We start from the raw sequence: 22,624 nt of genomic DNA on the forward strand, positions 1-22,624 counted from the left end.
AACTATTAAATGTGAGGACAGAATTTATTAAAATTAGGTTTAAAAATACCAGTCTTACATGGAAGTACCAGATAATCGCAAACTCGCCATTTCCAGTGACCCTAACAGGCTTAGCTGGACACAGGAACTGAGCTCTAAATTACACTTTGATAATTTGTCTGTAGCAGGATCTCTATTACTTTGAGCCCCAGATATCAATGGACCACAAAAGAGTCACAGTTATGTTCAAGCTTTATTTGTTTCATGTGTTCACAAAAAAAATGACAGAGTTTTAAATTCTTATAAGTCTATCTCAAAAGTGAAACTACAAATTCCTATAGAATTGTAAAAGCTAGCATACAAGTGTAACATTTTAATAACCAAAGAGTAGAATCCACTTACAGACTGACTTGTGGCGCAGAGTATTTGGCCATAAAAGATATTTAGTTACTTTGTTAAACTGATACAATGGAGGTGTCTTAGGAGTCAAGCAAGTTCTAGGGGAATAAAATTAAAGGAACAAATTCTCTGACGTTGAAAAGACATTTAGTTCTTAAACATAGCTGTTTTCCTAACATCTCTCATTTGAAATCACCTCCGTTCTTGACTTCCTTCCTGTTGTTTTATGCAAACAAAAGCTAAACATTTCTTTCGTTTAATTGCTTAATTTTGGTAGATTACATGAAAGCTTACATAGAGAAAAGTACTTTAAAAGGAACAGTAGAAGGGTAAATATTGAAAGAACACATATACACTCTCAAACATAATCTAATAGCAAAGAACATTCTGGTCTTCAGTAGTTGATGAAACCTCTTGGTTTTCTCAGAGCTTCCAGTTTAGAGAATCTCTCATGGAGTGAAAGGTTAGTCTGTTAAGGAGATAAAAAAAAAAAAAAAAAAAAAATTACTTTGAGAGGTTACCGATCTTACAAAATACTCATGAAATCTGGTTATCAAAATGAGATGCAATGGTTGTAAAAGATTCTCAGGGAAAGGCAGAAGCCTCTGCCAGCTATAAAAAACTGTGCAGAGTGTTTTTCTGTGACCCTCAAAGCACAAGTATGCCTGATTGCTGGCACGCCACCGAGGCTGCTTCTTAATTCTTACAGCTACATGGTGGAATCAAAGGCCTTTAATGATCTGGACATTGAGGTTTATGCCTATAATCCCAACTACTCAAGATTATAGGTTCACAAATTTGAGGCCAGCCAGAGCAAATTAGAAAGATCCTGTCTCAAAATAAAATACAGTAAAATTAAAAGGGCAGGGGATGTAGCTCAGGGCTCCCTAGGTTCAATCCTCAGTACTAGAAAAATAACAACCTTTAACGCAGGGAAGAACACATTCTACTATCCACCAGAGGTAGTGGGTAAGGTTCCACGGTGGAATGAGGGATGAGGATCAGACTTATGTCTACGCAGCAGAGAGTAAATGCCTGAACTATCTCTAGAGGTTTGGTGATCTGATTTCTGAAGATAACCCTGGGGCCAAGTGACTTTCAATTGCTGTTGCTAGTCTACAACTGACTAGAATAACTGAGATTGACCAAATGTAATTTACAGTTGAGCCCAGGTTTCTTTTCCATCTTCCAGATATACCATTCTCAATACCTCCCCAAAACCTAAATAAGAAACCAGATGAATACTGCTCTGAGGCACAGGCAGTCTGTATTTATTACTATGTACTGCCTATTTTCAACTTGTGGGTTTTATACTTTTATGCACAGCACAATTAATCAGAGCATAGATGGAAGAGTATACACTGATTAATTCAACCTGTCACTAATTGAAGATTAGCAGAAAATTATTTCCCTACTGTGCAAATCTTTAAAAATATATTAGCATACTTTCTTCCCTTAGTACATACTCTGATAAACAGCTGCCTCCTTGACAACTGAGAATCACATTGAGCCTTAAGGCACCCACACATGTAAATGTGTAGCAGCTTGGGTTAAAATCATGTTCAACTTGAAGTTCATTTTAAAGAGGAAATAATCAGGGTGGTGGTGCAGGCCTGGAATCCCAGCATTCTGGGAGGCTGAGACAGGAGGATCTTAAATTCAAGCTCAGCCTGGGCAATTTAGTAAATTAGACTCAGTCTCAAAATAAAAAAAAAAAAAAAGAGAGCTGGGGATTTAACTCAGTGTGAAAGCCCTGGGTTAAATCCCCAGTTTTGCAAAAATAAAATAAAATAAAATAAATAATCAAGGTTAGCTTATTTGTTGACCTTTGTGTCTTTCCCAAAGGTAGAACACAAGGGAGAGATGTCTTGTGTATTGAGGATTTTGGGAAGATTCTGGTTAACTACATTTTTTCTATGCATAAAGATACCCTTATATATACCAAGTAGGCCTAAAACTGACACAGATTCTTGAATATTTAGTAAACAAGGCTATTGCACAATTCTGTTCCATTTACCTGATTTCCTAGTGCTTTAAAGTTGTATTTCAGGAATACTCCTCTGGGCTGGTGCGGAGAACCCTCCCCAGTATGTCTGGTCCTCAGAAAGAAGGAATCATCTCCACGATTCATATATCTGTCAATTAAGAATGATATTTAATACAGTGTATACGGTAGCCACTAATTAGATGACAACTTTTGGGCCACTCAAACTAACCTTTCTAGGTCTCATTTGTACCAACTGTAAAATGAAAAAGGTACATTCAGGAGTCTTCAATATTCCTTTCAGTAGTAAACTTTCAGGTTTGGAAGGATTCGAGAAGCACATGCACATAAAATCTGGGTTGCTTGTTTATTTGTTGCTGGGAATTGAACTCAGGGCCGCCTTTGTGCTAAGCACATGTTCTGCCATCTCCAGGTCCTAGTTTTTTATATCATTTATTCAAAAGTCCTACAGGTGTCTTTCCACTCTTTAAATGCCAAGGCAGCTACTCTTGCTTAAGTATAGCTATGCTTATAAGCACTTTGGAACGAAAGTATTCAGAGCTTCCATACCTAGAGAAAATTTATTTTTGATTGCTTTGGGCTAGGGTTAAGGGACTGGATAGAATGGGAAGCCATTATTAATGAGCATAAACTTTGTTTTGGGGGTGATGAAAATGTTCTAAAATTACATTATGGTTATAGTTGCAAAACTCTGTTAATATGCCAAAAGCCTTTGATGCCCTGTAACTCAGTAGCAGACTCCCTGCCTGGCATGAACGAGGCCTTAGGTTTCAACACTGCAAAAATAAAAAGCAAAAGCCACTGAATTGTGAACTTGGCGAACATTATGGTATAAAAGATAGATCTGGCTGGAAGTATAACTCAGTGGTAGAATGCTTGCCTAACATGCAGAAGGCCCTGGGTTCAATCTCCAGAATCACACAAAAATTTTCTTAAAAATCCTGTTAATTATATCTTGATAAAATTGCTACCAAAAGGTAGTGGAAGGGCTGGGGCTGGAGTTCAGTGGTAGACCTCGTATATGGGAGGCCTGGGTTGCTCTTCAGGGTCGTAAGTTAAAGCAAACATTTTAAAAAACAGCTGTAGCACATATGTTCTTAGGACCATAATTTTCATTCTGTCACATTAAGAAGGTATGTTCTCTCCAGGGCTCCCTGAGTGGTTGCTAGTGGGTCTGGCTCTTGCTTTGTCTTATAACAGCTCTTCATGTAAATAAACAGTACAGAATATTTTAAAAATTTTTCAATAGTTGACTAGTTGAAGGGAATGTCTGTCACATATAGTCACACCGTCAGAGGCACAGTACAACACAAGTGCAAAACTGTGTAGTTATCTTCATACTCTCAGTTCAGTTGCTGTGGTTAGTGGTTTTAAATAAGTATTTTTACAATTTATTCTTGTTCTGGTTATAAATATTGTTCCTACTAGGAAAAAAAAGAGATTGTGTTCTGAGTAGTTAACTCAGTGTTAGTTTCTTTTTGTTCTTCTGGTTCTGAGGATGGAACCCAGGCCTTCATGCATGTGAGAGGAGTGTTCTGCAACTGAGTTACACCCTATCCCCAACATGTTAATTTTTAGTTGTAATTTTTCTTTCCTTTTCTTTATTTCCTTTAATAACATATGCCAGGTTTGATCTAATCTAATCATATGACAAAAGCAGAAGCAGAAGCAGAAGTCAGAATGGTTGAGAATGAGAAAGACATGACATGCCCTTGCTGGTCTGAAGATGGCGGACGGCACAGGAGTGGGAATTCAGGTTGCCTCCAGAAAAAGAGTGACTTCTGAATGACAGGCAGCAAGGAAATGGATTCTAATACTAGAATGAGCTTGGAAGCAAATTCTTCCCCAGCCTCTGGATAAAAGAGCAGCCTGGCCACCTCCTCTATTTCTTCTCTTTGAGACTCTACTGCCATAAATTGTTTAAAGTAACAGCAGACCCTAGGAGGGCACGTTTAGGGACAAAGTACACATACAGGGTGGGGCAGAGATGCTGACCTCTTAAATGACTGTTATGCCTTCAGCCTTTTGTGGTTGTACCTTCAGCTAAGACTCTTTGGAGAAACAAGGAACCAGCAAAAACTACCAGGTCACTCTGACTCATTTTTTTAAGGTGACCTACAGTAAACCATGCTCCTTATAATACTAAATTCCCCATCTACAGGCATGAGTTAGTATCTGTCATTTTTTTGAACATGTGATTATATGACCTTGAAGCTCAAGGATGTACCTGTCTCCACAAAGTACGGTGCTCTCAATGTGTATTCCAAGTAGTACATTTCACTCTTTTATCTCCTGGTTGTGGTTATTGGCTTTGCACTTGCTAAGATGTGAATCTACTGTGTTCATTTACAGTAATTTAAGCAAAAAATGAATACACCAGGCGTTTCAGGAATTGAACCTCTTCCCACAGTTGTGGAGAGACAACATGAAAGAGTAGAAAGCCCTCAGGTTTTGTAGAAATACAAACTAAACTCATATTGCTTCTAGCACTTAGTTATTTCACTTTGGCTTTGATGAAGTTAAAACACTTTATTGGGCTGGGGTATAACTCAGTGGTAGAGACCCTGGGTTTGATCCCCAATGCAGCAGGCAAAACAAACAAACCCTCTTGAGTTTTCGATTATCTGTAATATGGAAATATTTATACTGACTGCACAGGATTGCTGGGGCTAAATTAAATTACAAAAGTAAAAGTTCAGGGCTGGGGATTTAGCTCAGCGGCAAAAGCGCCTGCCTGGCAAGCGCAAGGTCGTGAGTTCGGTTCCTGGTACCGGAGAAAAACCAAAAAAAAAAAAAAAAAAAAAAAAAAAAAAAAAAAAAAAACAAAAGTAAAAGTTCAGTGCTTAGTACATACTGTAATAAGCACTCAGTAAATAGTAGCTGTTTTTATTAATTTGCTTCTGCATCCATCGTACTGGCAACACTTTTCACAGGTACTTTTGGTTAGGCCCATTTCAAGGGGATTATAACAGCATTTCTCTTTCCAGATGCTCTTAAAAATGACTGTAGAATACCAGAAGATGCCAATAGAAACACAGCACTTTTTCATAAAGATTGTTCTGAACTAATTATTTTTAGAACCATGAGCTTTGAAAAAAGTAGAAGTTACCCTTTCCAGAGAAATTTGTATCTTTATGGGAAATCATTTGTAAGACTGTCTCCCTTCGTGCTTAGGAAGAGAAGGATGGGCAGTGAATCTTACTCTTGTTTACCTTATCCTTCAGGCCCCTCTCCTGTACAGGCCTTTCCCCACACCCTTGTTTCAGAGAGGATGGTATTTAAGCACACAGTGTAATACAACTCCTGAAGATCTACTCTTGAAGATTTCCTTGAGCATCTCACATATATACAGGAGGTATATAAGTTAATAAATTTGTTTGTATTTCTATCCTCTGTTACAGGGGTTTATGTACACTAAGAACTAAAAAAGGGTAGAGAACTATTTTTTTCACCCCAACATCATCACTGTGCAAAAGCGCACAGTATTGGAGCAAAAACCATTTGGAACAGTAGTATACACAATTATTAAAGAGTGAAGAGTTTTTAATCTTAAGAACAAAAATAAGGAAAAGTCTTGACAGCATTGGATTCTTCAGGGCAACAATTCCCGCATGCTTTAAGCAGAAAGGGTACAACAAGGGTACATCAGGACACTTACTACTTACCACAGGCAAGTGATGCATGGAACTCTCAAAAGTAAAAACAAAACCAAGCCAGTTTTAATTAAGAATTTTTTGATTCCATATTAGGATTTCTTACAAAAGTTGTTAAAGACTATTCAAAGTCAGATTGTAAGACCCCCTGCTGGAGGTTATATTTAATCCCTTTTTTCCCATACTTTCTTCTAAGTATAACCAAACTAGTTGTACAGATGTCTATCTGCAATTACCTTGTATAATTTCTTTCAGCTTCGTAGGAGTTATGTTCATGTTCTGGTGCTACCTAAATGAAAAAAGTTGAGATGCATCATGCAAAGATCATCTTTACTCAGCACAAAGTACTTATTGGCTATATTTAAAATTGACTCTACATTTTCAGTGACAATATTCTCTTTGTTTGATTCTAAGTCTAAGGATCAATTTCTGATTTTTTTGAGCTAAATCACAGATTCAAGAATACAAAGCCAGCAAACAGAGATCAAGAAGTCCAGCCCTCTCTCATAAAGTACAAGGAAACTGCGATTCAGGCAAGTCAAATGATTTCTCCAAGGTCTTATAGCTAATAGTGACTCAGAAGAGAGGTCTGTAGGATCTTGACGTGGCCTGGGTCTAGACACTGATTATATGGATGTAGGGAAAAGATTGTAATTGTAGATAAAATCCACAAAGGGTGGCCTCAAAATCTTAATTTATAATAAAACTGAGATCTTGACCATATTCAAGATAGCTAAGTGAGGAGGAAAACTACTATTTCCAAAATTTAATTTTAGAAAGTGTCACTTCTAGGGCCTGGGATATAGCTCAGTGGCACAGTGCCTGTCTGGTAAGCGCAAGGTCCTGAGTTCGAAAGATAAGCTTAAAAAAAAAAAAAAAAAAAAAAGAATGTCACTTCTACATCAATCAAACATTTCAAGTGAAAATTAGATTGTTTTCAAAAATTAACTTGAATCTCTTAGTCTTGTAATTACTATGTAAGTGACAACATAGGTTACTTCTATATGTGGTCAATGAAATGGACCAAAACATAATTAAAGCACTTGAAGTGTTAATTGGCCCAAATCACTCCATAATTGAACTGGTTGCAGTGCATCCAGTTATATGTAGGTGGTGTTTTGCATAGTACAAATATTTTTATATAAAGTTCTAGCCATAGTTATATAGCTATGCAAGTATATTTGGTATTAAGAACCTACAAATGACAGGCATTGGAAAGGTGAGACAGGAGGATCAAAAGTTTGATAATAGCCTGGGCAACTTAGTAAGACCCTGTCTCAACATAAAAAGTATAAAGATCTGGGGATGTAGGTCAGTGGTAAAGTGCTTGCCTAGTATGCTTGAGTGCCTGGATTCACATAGTATGGTAACAAGGAAGTCTGTCATGCCAAGAGATTTATAATGTTTATAGATCAAATATTCTCTTGTTGGAAAATTCATGTTTAGACTGGACACCATTCATGTTTAGGTTGGACACCATTAGTGTTTTCCAGTAAACATGTTACTGAAGGCAGCTTTAAATTCAGGGTGGACATGTGTCCAATGGCAGTGTCTCCAGAAGTTAAACAGAGCTTGCTGTACCTATATTATACTGGCAGCAAAGTTAGTAAAGTCCTCTCCAAGAACTAAAGAGAAGACTACGGTTAGAATGGAAATGCAATTTATATGGGAACCTGTGGCAATTGTGGCAAACTATCAAGGAGTTGAACTAGAGAGTATAGAAGAAAGAGTAGGAGAAATGAGAATAGGAGCTATAGAAATGAGGAAATATGGACGAAATTAGAATAAGAAACTATTGAGAAAAGGGGATTTAGGCTAATGGCATGTATTTCTTTTAAAATATTACTTATTTGCTTGCAGTGCTAGGGATAGAACCCAGGGCCTTGTGACAGCTAGGCAAGACCTCTACCACTGAATTACACCCCCAGGCCAATGTGATCACTTCTAAAATAAACTGGTTAATGTCATTTCCCTCCTTAAAGTCTTTCAATAGTTCTACATTGCCCTCAGTATGGAATTTGTACTCCAGCATGGCACACAGGAACTATATGATATGGCTCCTAACTCTCCACCACTCTACACTCACCTCTCAACAGTTCTGCCCATACATTTTACACTTTGCAATTATGTTTTAAAGTGGAAGACTCCCTAATTCTGACACAATCTTACTTTGTATTCCAATATGCAAAATAATTAAAAGCAAAGCTTCTTTCATTGGCCTATGAGGTATCAGTTCCTAACCGCTAGGACTCTGCAATGTGGACAAACTCAGCTGACTGCAGCTTACCATAATATGCCAGGCTATCTTTTACTACTGTGCCTTTACAGATAGTGTTTCTTCTGACTTTTCAACCTTTTCTGCTTTGCTTACTCTGTTCAGCCTGTAGGATTCAACTTAAACATTATATTCCCTAGGAAGTTTTTCCTGACCTCTCTAAGTGGCTCAGGATCCTGCTCTTATGCAGCCATGGTACCTTGGACATACTTCTATCCTAGGGTGTTTCTTTTTTCACTCATGCTGAGGATGGAACCCAGGCCTAGGCAAGCACTCTACCACTGAGCCGCATCCTCAGACCCTCTCTGAATTGTTACAGTATGTTTTATTGCTTATTTCTTAATTCTTGGGAACAAACACTTTCTCAAGTATGTATATTTCTGATATATATTAAGAGCTTAGTAAATGTTGAACAAATAAATCAAGTACTACAAAGAAGTGGGAAAAAGAAAGAGGATTAATAAGAGGCCATTGAGTTTTATAGGGAATAAAAATCTTCTGATAACAAAATTAGTAAAATGGTAGGGCTAAAGGCAGAATTAAGAAAGGAATGGGCAAATGGAAATGCTTAACTAGCTTATTAGAGATTTTGCTTCCACTTAAACAGTACTCGTATTTGCCCCCATATTCCCTTAGGAACTTCTCACTGCAAACTGGAATCACTTGAATAATGAATGAACATGGTATAGATGTATATATATATATGTGTGTGTGTCAAAAATATGTTTATTTATTTATGTATTTATTTTGGTATCAGGAATTGAACTCAGGACCTTGCACTTGCTAGGCAAACGCTTGTGCCGCTGAGCTATATCCCTGGCCCAAAAATATGAATCATATAAAATCAATTAAAATATCAGAACTTTTAAAAAGTTCACATCATAACACATCAGTATGAAAACGGAGTGATTATAATAAATAATTTGATATAATCACAGTCATGAAATAAGTTCAACTTATAGAATGGATATTATAATCCAGTCTTTGCCCTAAGATGTTTACACATATTAAAATTAATCATATCAGTCATCTAATTTCCACTTTATAGTTCAGAAAATAGACTCAAAGAGTCTTACCAAAGGTTCCACAGCTACTATGTTTCATCAAATCTAAACCATTGTGATTATACATACACACACTATCATTTTATTTTAAAGATAATAATTTAAAAACCAATAAAAGCAATGCAAAATTTCAAAACAAGATGATAAGAAATTAGCAATGCTTATTATATTGCATATTGTTATCTGCAAAGTAGCTGCTCAGATTACCATATATAGGCATGGAAGATTGATCAAGCAATATAAACACTAACTGTTCCTTTCAATGAACTAATAGAAATTAGTAGGACAATTATCTTCCATATTAAGTACCATTGAAAAAATGTAGAACAATGTCACTTTAACTATGGTATGGCATTGAATGTAAGACATTTTCTGATCTCAGAAAAAATGAAACTTGAAAAAAACCAAGTGTGTGTTAGAATTGATGCACTGCCATATTAAATCGCAGAAGTATGACTCTTTCCAAGTATGGACGAAATGCCCCTGTCATTAACCACTGCACTACAGTGCTTATATCTCTTTGACATTTCATAGCTCTAAACTCTTTGTTTTACAGGTGAAGAAAACTAAAAGAAAGTAAAGTGACTTGCTCAAAGTCATACATACACTTAGCAAGTAAAATAACTAGGAAAGGAAGCCAAATCTCTGAAACTATGATAGGTAGAGAAGTATTGGAAAAAGTACCAATCGTGGATACGAATAAGTACTAGGTATTTGATATAGGAGCCACATCTATTCATTAAAACGTTTGAGTTAAATGTTTATGTCAAACACAGGTGCTATGTACTAAAGATAGAAATTTTCAGAAATAATGGGCTGAATTGGCACAATCAATATACTATTCATATCATTTCTGCTACTGGATATTCATATATCTTCAGTAAATAATCAATAAAACGAAGACAATATCCTAGGGATATAATGGTTGTAAAACATTATTTAAAAATAACACGTTACTAATGTTATTTATATCATCTTTTCTCACTTTTGTCTAACACCCATTTACAACCTAAATAATATAATGGGTTACATAAGGATGAGGGGTAATGAAAAGAAAGAGGGAATGTTTATAAGCAATTGTACTATAAGGCTAGAAACAGTTGGCTACATACGTAGACATCTATGACAAGATATGCAGCTTCCTTATACATTGATGTTGGTAAACAGCTTAAAATTTATTAAAGTAATCAATATAAATAAATGCCAAAACTAATGGAAGAAACAAAATCTGTAAATGGAAAACCTTGTCAAATGAAAAATGATATGGAAAACCACACAGGTTCTGAGCTATAAAGTTGAAAGTGCTGACACTTACCTTTTGATTCACATTCACTGAATAATTTCTTTCCGACATCCTTTTGTAAAAGTAGTCATTTCTTTTATATACTGTAAATTTCCTAGTATTAATCATAAAGGGTAAACATTTTAAAAAATCAATCTTTTACTTTGAAAGAAATTATTTAGAGTATGTCTTAAGCAATATTTTTATTTTATGCTTATAAACTATTTAATATTTTTATGATGAGAATACTAGAAATTAACAGTGATATTCAAATGTACAGTACTGAAATATTAGCTATATTCTTTATTCTCTGTAATTTATCTAAGAAATCAGGTTAAGGGTACATTCAGTGATAAACTATGTGCTTAGCATGGGTAAGCCTTGGATTAAATCTCCAGCAACATACGCACACACACTCACAAATACACATGCACATGTGTGTGCTCTCATATCAGAGACTAGGCTTCTTAGAGACAGAAATATTTAGACTGTAACAGCCATCTTGCTGACACCATTCCTAGAAAACTAAGGTGGGGGATCCCAAGTTCAAGTTCCTCCTGGGCAAATCAGTGACACCCTGTCTCCAAAATAAAAAATAAAAAAGAAGCTGGGGATGGAGCTCAACAGCAGAGTACCTTTGATCCCAGTACCAGAAAGAGAGAGAGAGAGAGAGAGAGAGAGAGAGAGAGAGAGAGACCTTAAATTTAATGGGATTAGTGACATTATAAGAACAGTAAGAGAGGAGGAAGAAAGACGGCAGAGTATAAGCTGGCAGCAAATCACAGTCTCTCCAAGGCCTGCAACTGAGATGTCTGGAAAGCAATGAAGAGAAAGAGAGGAGTTCTAAGAATCAAGAAAGATCTGTCAGGAAAGTTAGAAAAGCACAGAGAAAGTCGAGAAACTAAAGATAATGCAGAGAAAAGAACAAAGCAGTGTAAAACACTAACCCCAGCTCCCAGGGAGGAGGACTTGACAACAAAAACAAAGTACATTCAAAGAGAGTTGTCAGCCCCAATAAATGCCATTAGTCACAAGAAAAGCCCATGGTCACTGTATAAGAGTACAACTATAGTGTGAGGTCTCACTCTGAAAGTGACTCCCTCCTCATAGCAAGCTAAGCATTGGAAAAGAAATCTACAGCAGCACCCACTGTACTTGGGAGTGCTATAGTCAGAAACCATCTTGAGAAAGAGTTTATTGATTAAGACTGAGCTACTTTGGGAATAAGAATTCACAGAACAACCCATATCAGGGTTTCTGGGGTAGACATTCTGCAGTGACTGGGTTGGAAACAGGAATGAGAAGGTCAGGGAGAGGAGAAGGGCTAGTCACAGACCTCCTGAGATTAAACTGTGATAAACTCCAGCTATGGACAACATGGTGAACCTACCCTTTGTGGTGAGAACACAGACAGGTTGCATGTGTTTTCTGAGGGGGTTGGGTCTGATAGTGCTAGGATTAAGTCCAGTGGATTTCTTGGCCCCATCACTACCTGCTTCTAGGACAGAACTCAGTGGTTTGTTTGTTTTGCCTATCTGCCAATGTGATCAAGACTATTCCCTGACTTGAACATCTGCCATATCCTGTGGTATACAAAGTGGCCTCTGCAGCACTCATGAGCCCACAGGCCTCAAAGTTAGTTGAGTATACCAGTGGCTTAGGGCACATAGAATGGAAGGAAAACTGAAGGTCACTGGAGTGAATACAACCCATAATCAGATGACACATCATTGGTGGGCCTCACCCAGTGGGACAGGTGGGATAAGGCTCACCATTCACAAAGCAAAAAGTGGGACAATCTGAAAGGCACCCACCTGACCTCTCTGAAGTGGTAACAACAAAGCAATTGAATGAGGCTCTAGAAAAAAATCAAATCAGAAATAATTTCTCAGATAACTGCAGAGATGGTGTCCACAATGAAAACCATGCTTAGTGACTCTAGAGCAGGTACAAACCAAAAAATAGAGGAGCTTAAGAAAATTATGGAAAGTCATGAATGCTCAGCACAGGAAAGAAATGGAATCCATAAGGCAGATTCAAGCAGATATCCAGCAGAATAACACTTCCACTAAAAGTAACTGCAGCAGAGAAAGCCAATGTGAGGACAAGATATCAGATATGTACTACAGGCATGTGGTTAGTAATCATGAGAATAAAGATTTCTTAAAAATAGCAAGAAATTATGAGAAATCAATACAGGAGCTGCTAGATGAGGCAAAGATGGATAGCATAAGATTGACTAGAGTCAATGAAAAAGCAAGAGAAAGCATAAATGTTACTAAAATAAAACCTGTCCACAGACATCATGGCAGAAAACTTGCCTGGTAGAGAAAAGAATTTGACATACAGTTAAGTGAAGCATACAGAACTCCAATTAGCCACCATAATAAAAAACCTACAGCCAGGCATATCATAGTCAAAATTCCAGAAACTCAACACAAAAATACAATCTCAAAAGCTGTTAGGGAAAAGAAACAAATAACCTATAAAGGAAAACCCATCAGAATCACAGCACAATCCCTCAAGTTAATGAGAGCTTGGAGTGAAGTATTTCAAGTTCTAAAGGAAAACAACCTTTGATGCAGATTGATGTACCCTGCAAAACTATCTTTCAACACTGATGGAGAAATAAGATACTTCCATGACAAAAAACATCTGAGGAAATTTATGACCACCAAATCAGCACTCCAAATGTTTTGAAGGACATTCTAGAAAGAGATAACAAGGACTATAACTACATGCACCACACTGGAAGGAATCCACCAGGCAAGGCAAACAAATAGAGGGAGGGGAGAAAAGAGTGAGCCAACAACAGGAAAAAAACATTGTCTTGGTTACTTTTCTCTCATTGTTGGGACAAAATACCTGACACCCAAAATTAAGGAAGGAAAGGTTTATTTAGTTCATAGTTTGTGGAGGTTTCAGTCCATAATTGGCTGAGTCCAAGGCAGAGTGGTACATGGCAGCAGGCAACAGTTCATGGCAGCAGAAGATAGCAAAAGCAACAAGAACAAAAGGGGAGGAACTGCAGCAAGCAGCCTCTTTCCTTACCTTACATTATATGCAAACGATCTGCCCCAGAGTGGATGTGGCACTCATACCCATAATCCCAACATTAGGCCATGAATCAATTATAAATTCTAGAAGCCTGCCCCATGACTGCATAAGGTTTTGGGGGAACACTCAGCCACAAATCATAACAAACATGACAAGGATAAGTCAATACATATCAGTTATAACCATCAATGTTAATGGTTGCAATTTACCAATCAAAAGACACGGACTGGCTGATCAAGAAGTGAGATCTAACAATATGCTGCATACAAGAAACACACTTAATTCAAAAATAAATTCATAGAATGAAAGTCAAAAGATGGAAAATAATACTCCACGTGACAGGAACCCAGAAGAAAGCAGGGGTAGCTGTTCTATTTGCAGAAACATTGAATTTCAACCCAAGACTGATTAAGAGAGATAAAGAAGGTCACTACATCCTTGTAAAAGGAACAATCCAAGAGGAAGAGATAACAATCATAAATATATGTGTAATAAATAACAGTGTACCCAACTATATAAAACAAATATTAACAGGAATAAAAAATTAAACAAGACTAATACAATTGTATTAGGGATCTCAATACTGTCACAAAAAAGACAGATCAATTAGACAAAAATCAACAATGAAATATTACAACTAAACTAAAATTTTGAACAAATGGATTTAGTAGATGTCTACAGATTATTTCACCCCATAACATGAGAATACACATTCTCCTCTGCTGCACACAGGATGTTCTCCAAAATAGACCCCATCCTATCTCATAGAACATGCTTAAGTAAATGCAAAGGAACTGAAATTATCCCATGCATATTATCAGGTCATAGTGCAATGAAATTTGAAATCAATGGCAAAGGAACCACAAGAACTTCATAAACATGTGGAAATTAAATAGCACCCTCCTGAACAATCAGTGGGTCACAGGTGAAATTAAAGAAGAAGGTCGACATTTTCTACAGTTAAATGACAATGACCATAAAACATACTGGAACTTACATGACACAATGAAAGAAGTCTTAAGAGGGAAATTTGTAGCAGTGAATACCCATATCAGGAAAACTGAGCAAGCACAAATAAACAAGTTAAAGGTGAACCTGCTGCACACAAGTTCAGCATTAATGGTCCAAACTTCTAGAAAAAGAAGAGCAGGCTAAGCCAAAAGCTCCTAAGAAGAAGAAAATTATGAACATCAGAGCAGAAATTAATGCACTGGAGACTAAAAAAATAAAATAAAATCAATCAATGAATTAAAGAGTTGGCTCTTTGAAAGATTAAATAAAATGAATAAACCCATATCCAAACTTATCAAAAAAGAAAAAAAAAACGGACACAAATCCATGCAACTAGCAATGGAAAAGGTGAAATCACAACAGACCCTGAAGAAATCCAGAAGAATATCCTTACCTATTTTGAAAATTTGTATTCTAATAAGATGGAAAATGCAGAAGAAACAGACAGATTCCTAAATACTTATGAATTACCAAAGCTGAATCAAGAAGATATGAAAGTCCTAAATAAACCAGTATGAATCAATGAAATTGAAGATGTAATTAAAATCCTACCAACAAAGAAAAGCACAGGCCCTGACGGATTCCCTGCTGAATTCTACAAGAAACATAGAGAAGACCTAACACCACTACTTCTCAAACTGTTTAATGAAATTGAAAGTGAAGTGATAATCCCAAATTCCATTCCTGGAAGCAAGCATTACCCTGATATCAAAACTGGAGAAGGACTCAACTAAGAAAGAGAATTACAGGTCAATCAAACTAATGAAAGTAGGTGCAAAAATCTTCAATAAAATACTGGCAAACAGAATGCAGCAAATAATTTAAAAGATTATACAACATGACCAAATGGGGTTCATTCCAGGGATGCAGGGATGATTCACACATAAATCAATAAATGAAATATGCCATATTATAGAATCAAAGGCAAAACCATATGATATTCTCAATAGATGCAGAAAAAGCTTTTGACATATTCCAGTGCTCATTCATGATAAAAACCCTACAGAAAATTGGAATAGATGGTCTTTATCTCAATCTGGTAAAAGCCATCTATGACAAACCAACAGCCACCATCATACTAAATGGTCAAAATCTGAAAACTTTCACTCTAATATCAGAAATAAGAAAAGGATATCCACTATCTCCACTCTTACTCAACGTAGTCCTGGGAGCTTTAGGCAGAGGAATTACACAAGAGAGGGGAATAAAACGAATAAGGATAGAAAAGGAAGAAGTTAAATTATCATTATTTACAGATGATATAATACTCTGCATAGAAGACCCCCAAAATCCCACTAAAAAGTGCTAGATTTAATAAGAAAACTCAGTAGTATAGCAGGATACAAAGTCTACACTCAAAAATCAATAGCCTTCCAGTGCATGAATAACAAACACACTGAGAGAGAAATTAGGGAAACAATGCCTTTCACTATAGAACCCAGAAAAATGAAATACCTAGGAATCAATCTAATGAGGGTTACAAAAGACCTCTACATTGAAAACTACAGTACTCTGAAAAAGGAGATTGAAGTGGATAACAGAAAATGGAAAGATATCCCTTGTTCTTGGGTAGAAAGAACCAATATACTGCAAATGGGCATATTTCCAGAACTTTTATGCAGATTTAATGGAATTGCAATCAAAATTCCAATAGCATATCTCACAAAACTAGAGAAAACAATCCTAAATTTCATCTGGAACCAGAAGAGATGTAGAACTGCAAAGGCATTTCTGGGCAACAAAGGCAAGGCAAGGGGCAGCACAATCCCTGACTTGAAATTATACTATAAAGCTACTGTGATAAAAACAGCATGGTACTGGCAAAAAAAAGGACCTGAGGATCAATGGAACAGATTAGAAGATGCAGAAACAACTCCAGACATACTCAGCCACCTTATCTTTAGCAAAGTTGACAGAAACATTCACTGAAAGATAGCCTCTTTAATAAATAATGCAAGAAAACTGGTGATGCACATGCCACAGATTAAAATTGGACCCATATCTTTCAACACGCACTAAACCAAATTTGAGATGGATCAAAGATCTAAGTATTAAAACAAAACATTAAATCTGCCAGAAAATAAAATTAGTAAAACTCTTGAAGGCATTGGTGTAGGCGAAGAATTTATGAATAAAACCCTGACTGCACAGTAATTATCACAAAGAATCAACAACCGAGATCTCATCCTATTAAAAAGCTTTTGCACAGGAAAAGAAACCACCAGTAGAGTGAAGAGACAACCCAAAATGTGGGAAGAAATGTTTACCAGCTGTTCCTCAGAGAAAGGATTACTACGGAAAAGATGAAGAATTCATAAAAATCGGACCTCCCAAATTTAAAGACCCAATCAAAAAAGGGGCATCTGAGATGCATGTACACGTCTCAGATGAAGAAATACAATAGCATATATATGAACAAATGTTCAACATCACTGGTCATTCAAGAGATGCAAATTAAAACAACACTGAAAGAAGGGTTATTATTAAGAAATCAATCAATAACAAATGCTGGAGGGGCTGCGAGGAAAAAGGAACTCTTCTCCACTGTTGGTGAGAGGGTGGATTGGTGCAACCACTGTGGAAATCAGTATGGAAATTCCTTAAAAAATTAGGATTGGAGGTCCCATTCAACCCAGATGTTGCCCTTCCTGGTATCTTTCCAGAAGAATTAAAGGCATCGTATCATAGCAATATATGTGCCCCTATGTTAATAGCAGCACAAGTTGTAATAGCTGGATCTTGGAAATAACCCAAATGCCCATCCACTGAGGAATGAATAAAAAAGATGTGGTCTTTTTATGCAATGGAGTTGCACAAAGAAGGATAAACTGAGACTTTTATAAGTAAATGGATGTAACTTGAGGCCATACTCTTAAGTGAAATAAACCAGACACACATGTGTAAACATCATATTGCCTCCCCAGTGTGAGAAGCTGAAAGAGTAAATAAGATCCAAAATGTACAATAGATATTGTGAAATGGGAAGAAAGTTCAAAAGGAAAGAGAAACTGAGATGGGGGAATGGGAAAAGAAGGAAGGGCAAGCAATATATACATAATAGTTAAGATAGTTATACTACTAATTTCTCTTCATTCATTGAAAGGAAAGGTTTGAGCTAACATTGTTTGGGACAATTAACTGCCAATATTTTGTACTCTGGGTAACAATTTAAAATTTAAAAATAACAATAAGCAATGTATTACCATTGTTACCCTCCTATTATCTTGTTTTGAAATTTTGTGTGGTTTTTCTCTTTAAAATAATAAATAAATTTTAAAAACCAGGAAAAGAGCAAAGATGCTTGCTTTCACCATTTCTATTCAACATAGTATTAGAAGCCATAGACCAATTAATTAGGCAAGAAAAAGAAGTAAAAATCATTCAAATTAACCAGGAGTGATGGCACACGCTTGTTATCCCAGCACTCAGGAGGCTGAGGCAGAAGTTTGAGGCCAGCCTCAGCTACATAGTAAGTTCAAGGCCAGCCTGAACTACACAGAGAAACCCTGTCTCAAAAAAAATTCCAATTGGAAAGAAGCATAATTATATGCTTACAGATGGCATGATCTTTTATGTAGAAAACCTTTACAATAGGTATTATAAAAGAGAAAGAAATTGCTCAAAGGAAGGAACAAATGAGATGAGGGAAAAGAGAAAAGAAAAAAAGAAGGGAAAAATATGTATATAGGTATATGCAGGATAGCTAAGTTGGTTGTACTACTGACTTCCTTTATTGAAAAGAACAATTAATGTTTGTTTGATCAATTTTACATGTCTATATTTGTTTATATGAGCAACCGACCTGAACATATCAATACGTAATACAACCACCACTGTTAATTTCCTATCACCTTGTCTGAAAAATATGTATTACTTTTACTGTTTTTGTGTTATTCTGTAAATGTCTCCATGTCAGTTAACATGTTTTCTTTGTTTTATCTTTAAAATAAAAAAACAAAACCTTAAAGGTTGCACACACATGTGCGCTCAGACACACACACACAGACACATCTGTTATATATACATTTTGCATTGCTGGAGATGGGACCTAGGGACCTCATGCATATAAAGCATACATCATACCAGTAAGCTATATTCCCAACCCCCAAAAAGTTATTTGAATTATAGATAAAATTTGCTGAATTTCAGTATAAAAACAGCATGCAAAAACCAGTTGCAGCTCTACATACTAAGAATGAGCAATTCAAAGAAGTTATTAAGAAAAGAATTCCATTTATATTAGCATCAAAAAGAACAAAATACTTAGGTATAGACCTAACCAAGGAGGTAAGATAAGAGACTCGCACACTGAAAACATCACTCAAAGAAATTTTAAAAACACAAATAAATGGATAGGGATCCAGTGCTCTTGGATTGGAAGACTGGATACTATAAAGATGTCTATGCTGCCCTAAGTGATCTACAAATTCAATATAATCCCTATTGAAATTCTAATGGCATTTTTTTGCAGAAATAAAAAAAAATGTCCTAAAATTCATATGGAATCTCTGGGACTATACATTCTGACATTAAAATATTACAAAGCTACAGTGATCAAAATAGCATCATACTGGCATAAACACAGACAAATAGATCACTAGATTAAATGGAGAGCTCAGAAATAAGCCCTGATGTATATGGTCAAGTGATCTTCAACAAGAATACCAAGACCACACAACTGAGAAAGCACTGTCTCTTCAGTAAATAGTGTTGGAAAAGCTGGATCACAAGCAAAGGAATGTCTTTTTGTCATATATCATGTGCAACACTCAACATGAATTAAAAGCTTACATATATGACCCAAAACCATAACATTCTTAAAAGAGAGGTGGGGCTGTAGCTCAGTGATAGAGTGTTTGCCTGGCATGCATGAGGAATGGGGTTTGATCCCCACTACCACAAAAACAAAAGAAAACAACACTCCTAGAAGAAAATGTAAGGGAAAAGCTTCTTGAAATTAGGATTGACAATGATTTCGTGGACAGGGCACCAATAGCACAAACAACAAAAATAAATTATACAAATGGGACTATATCACAATTAAATTAATTCATTTATCTGTGCTACTGAGGACTGAACCCAAGGCCCTCTACACATTAAGCAAGCACTTCACCACAGAGCGGCATCCCAGGCCTGATATCACCATTTAAAAACGTTTGCCTATCAAAGGGCACAACCAACAGGGTGAAATGAAGACCTACATAATGAGTGAAAGTATTTGAAAATCATATATTTGATGAGGGATATAGAATATATAAAAACTCCTACAACAGCACTCAACCCAATTCAAGTGGGAAAGACTTAGATAATTTTTCAAAAACAATATATAAATGGTCAACAAGCATATGAAAAGATACTCAGCATCATTAATAAATAGAAAAGTGCAAATCAGAACCACGAAGAGATATCACTTTACACCCATGAGGTTGGCTTATCTCAGAGAAATAGAAAATAACAAGAGTTGGCAAGGATGTGGAACAACTGAAAACACTTCACTGTCAAGACAGTAAAAAGGTGGAAAGCAATATGGAAGTTTGTCAAAACGTTCAAAATAGAACTATCATAGGAACCAGCATTCCCACTTCTGGGAGTATTTCAAAAAGAACTGCAAGCAGAGTCTGAAAGAGATTTGCACACTTATGTTCACAGAAGCACTATTCATAACAATTAAATGATGAAAACAACCCAAATACCTATTGCTGGATGAATGAGTAAACAAAATGTGGTACATACATAAAATGGAATATCGTTCAGCATTCTGACACATGCAAAAACATGGCTGAACCTTAAGGATATTATGCTAAGTAAAATAAAGTAGTCACAAGAGGCAAAACTATATGACTCCACTTATATGAGGCATCTAAAGTAGTCCAATTCATAGGAAAAAAAAGGAGAGTGGTGAGTACTAATGATTGGGGGAAGAGTGAAAAGGAGTTTTATGGGTTTAGAGTTCTAGATTTCAAAAATAAAAAAGTTCTAAAGATCTATGCTATAAATGTGATTAACACCACTAAACTGCTCCCTTGAAAATGGTTAAGATAGGGTCTGGGAAGGTGCGTAGCTTAGTGACAGAGTGTGTGCCTGGCATGCATATCTAGGTTCAAATCCCACTACCAAAAAATTTGGTTAAGATGGTAAACATTATGTTTTTTTTTTAAACCACAATTTAAAAAAAACCCAAAATTAAGTTTTCATGAACTAAGATATTTACTTGGTATATTTCTTTAAAATCATGTAGCTGAAATTTCTGCCTTCCTGTATTAAAAAATTGGGCCCCAGAAGTATTAACTAATTTGGGACGTGGCACCAATGTCATCTTATTTTTATGTTACTCCCACTCATTCAAGTTACTCATACTCCCTTACCCTTGAAAAGCATAGATCAAGGGGATGGGGATTTAGCTCAGCGGCAAAGCGCCTGCCTGGCAAGCACAAGGTCATGAGTTCCGTTCCCGGTACCGGAGAAAAACCAAAAAAAAAAGAAAAGCATAGATCAAATTCTCACTGGCATCTTAAAAAAAAAAAAAAAAAACTAACATTTGGGCAATAAATGGGGTTAGGGAAAAGTGAAGAATGTGAGAATAAAAAGGAAATAAAATAGAAAAACTTCGGCCTTTAAAGTGAAATATATTAGGGATCTGTTCTGATTTATTTATTATAATCAGACCTGAAACAATTTCAGGAATTACTTAGAATGTTGCCTAATATGAATATCCAAATAATGTGTGGTAATGAGACATTAGTGACCACTCTTTAACCGGAGATTTTGTTTTTGATTGGCTTGGCTTGATGCTAGGAATTGAACCTAGGGCCTTACACATGCTAAGCACTCACTCAGCCCACTGAGCTATATGTCTTGTCCCTGTAATTGGAGTTGCAATAGTAAGCACTCCCAAATTAAATACTTCATTTCCTCTGAAACTTCTGTCTGTGCTTACAAAAACTTTCATCAGGTGAACAGGCCCGCTAATTTAAGATCTACAGATTATGTCACTCATTTTGAGTAAGTTACTTAGTGGAGGAACAAAAAATGGGTTTTGTTCTGCTATCCCTCTCTATCAGCCCATCCAAAGAAGACATCAGATCATCAATGTAAAACCAAGAAAGGGTAAGGGAGAAAACATTATTAGTAAGTATCTTTTTTCCGCCAATTCTGGGGATTGAATCCAGGGCCTTTACCTGAACTACATTTGATGACTCATTCAAGTACTATTCATTTGTGCTGTGGATATAAAATGCAATAGTAAAAGATAAAGGAAAAATTAAATGACTTGTTCATTATATTCTAATTTGGGTGTTTTTTGGAGTGGTAGGTATCAAACCTAGGGCTTTGCTCATAAAAATGTATTTGCAAAGATATGGCAATATATCACTGGACAATAATTCAAATGAAATTTTTAGGGCCTTAATGGAAGTATCATATCACCTGAAAAAAATTAATATGTAAAATGAATTATAATGTGAGAATCCCTAACAAATGAGACATACAAATTACTTGCTACCATTGTTAGACATGTTGTAATTTTGCATAAGAAATTCTGTGTATACTGCTAGTATAAGTAGGATGGAGCCTTTATATGGAAGTGATGTCTGCATCAGTCATTGCATGTATATACAATAACTGAATCACACATTTTAGAAATATTTTAGATGAAACTGGCAATTATCTGTAGTGGTTAGTATAAAGTCAAGTACTTGCCCAGACAATTAGGATGCAAATAGAGCACCAACACTGAGAAATTCAAACTAAAATTAAATTTTTATTAACAATTTAACAAAATGAAATAAAAAATGCCTTGGGTTTTAAAAAAATCCATAGTGCTATTTAAATTTCTCTAGTTCTTTTGCTAGGATAGACAGACCTATTCTACTAGTTTTAGAAGGCAAGAGTGAATATATA

At 36.0% G+C, this 22,624-nt stretch overlaps 1 protein-coding gene across 2 annotated transcripts in view; it reads right to left on the minus strand.

Moving 5' to 3' along the window:
- Window positions 1-219: 219 nt before the first annotated feature.
- Window positions 220-22,624, minus strand: part of Luzp4 (leucine zipper protein 4) — a 41,953-nt gene continuing 19,548 nt past the window's right edge. For both annotated transcript variants that reach the window (XM_005404620.2, XM_005404621.2), the window contains exons 5-8: window positions 10,691-10,772; window positions 6,273-6,325; window positions 2,396-2,513; window positions 220-847 (exon numbers count right to left, since the gene is read on the minus strand). In XM_005404620.2, coding sequence (XP_005404677.1) covers window positions 773-847; window positions 2,396-2,513; window positions 6,273-6,325; window positions 10,691-10,772 — 328 coding nt within the window. In that variant the 3' untranslated portion in view covers window positions 220-772. The remainder of the gene's footprint in view (window positions 848-2,395; window positions 2,514-6,272; window positions 6,326-10,690; window positions 10,773-22,624) is intronic.

Source organism: Chinchilla lanigera, unplaced genomic scaffold (genome assembly GCF_000276665.1).
Source record: "Chinchilla lanigera isolate Chin_1 unplaced genomic scaffold, ChiLan1.0 scaffold00089, whole genome shotgun sequence".
NCBI lineage: Eukaryota > Metazoa > Chordata > Mammalia > Rodentia > Chinchillidae > Chinchilla > Chinchilla lanigera.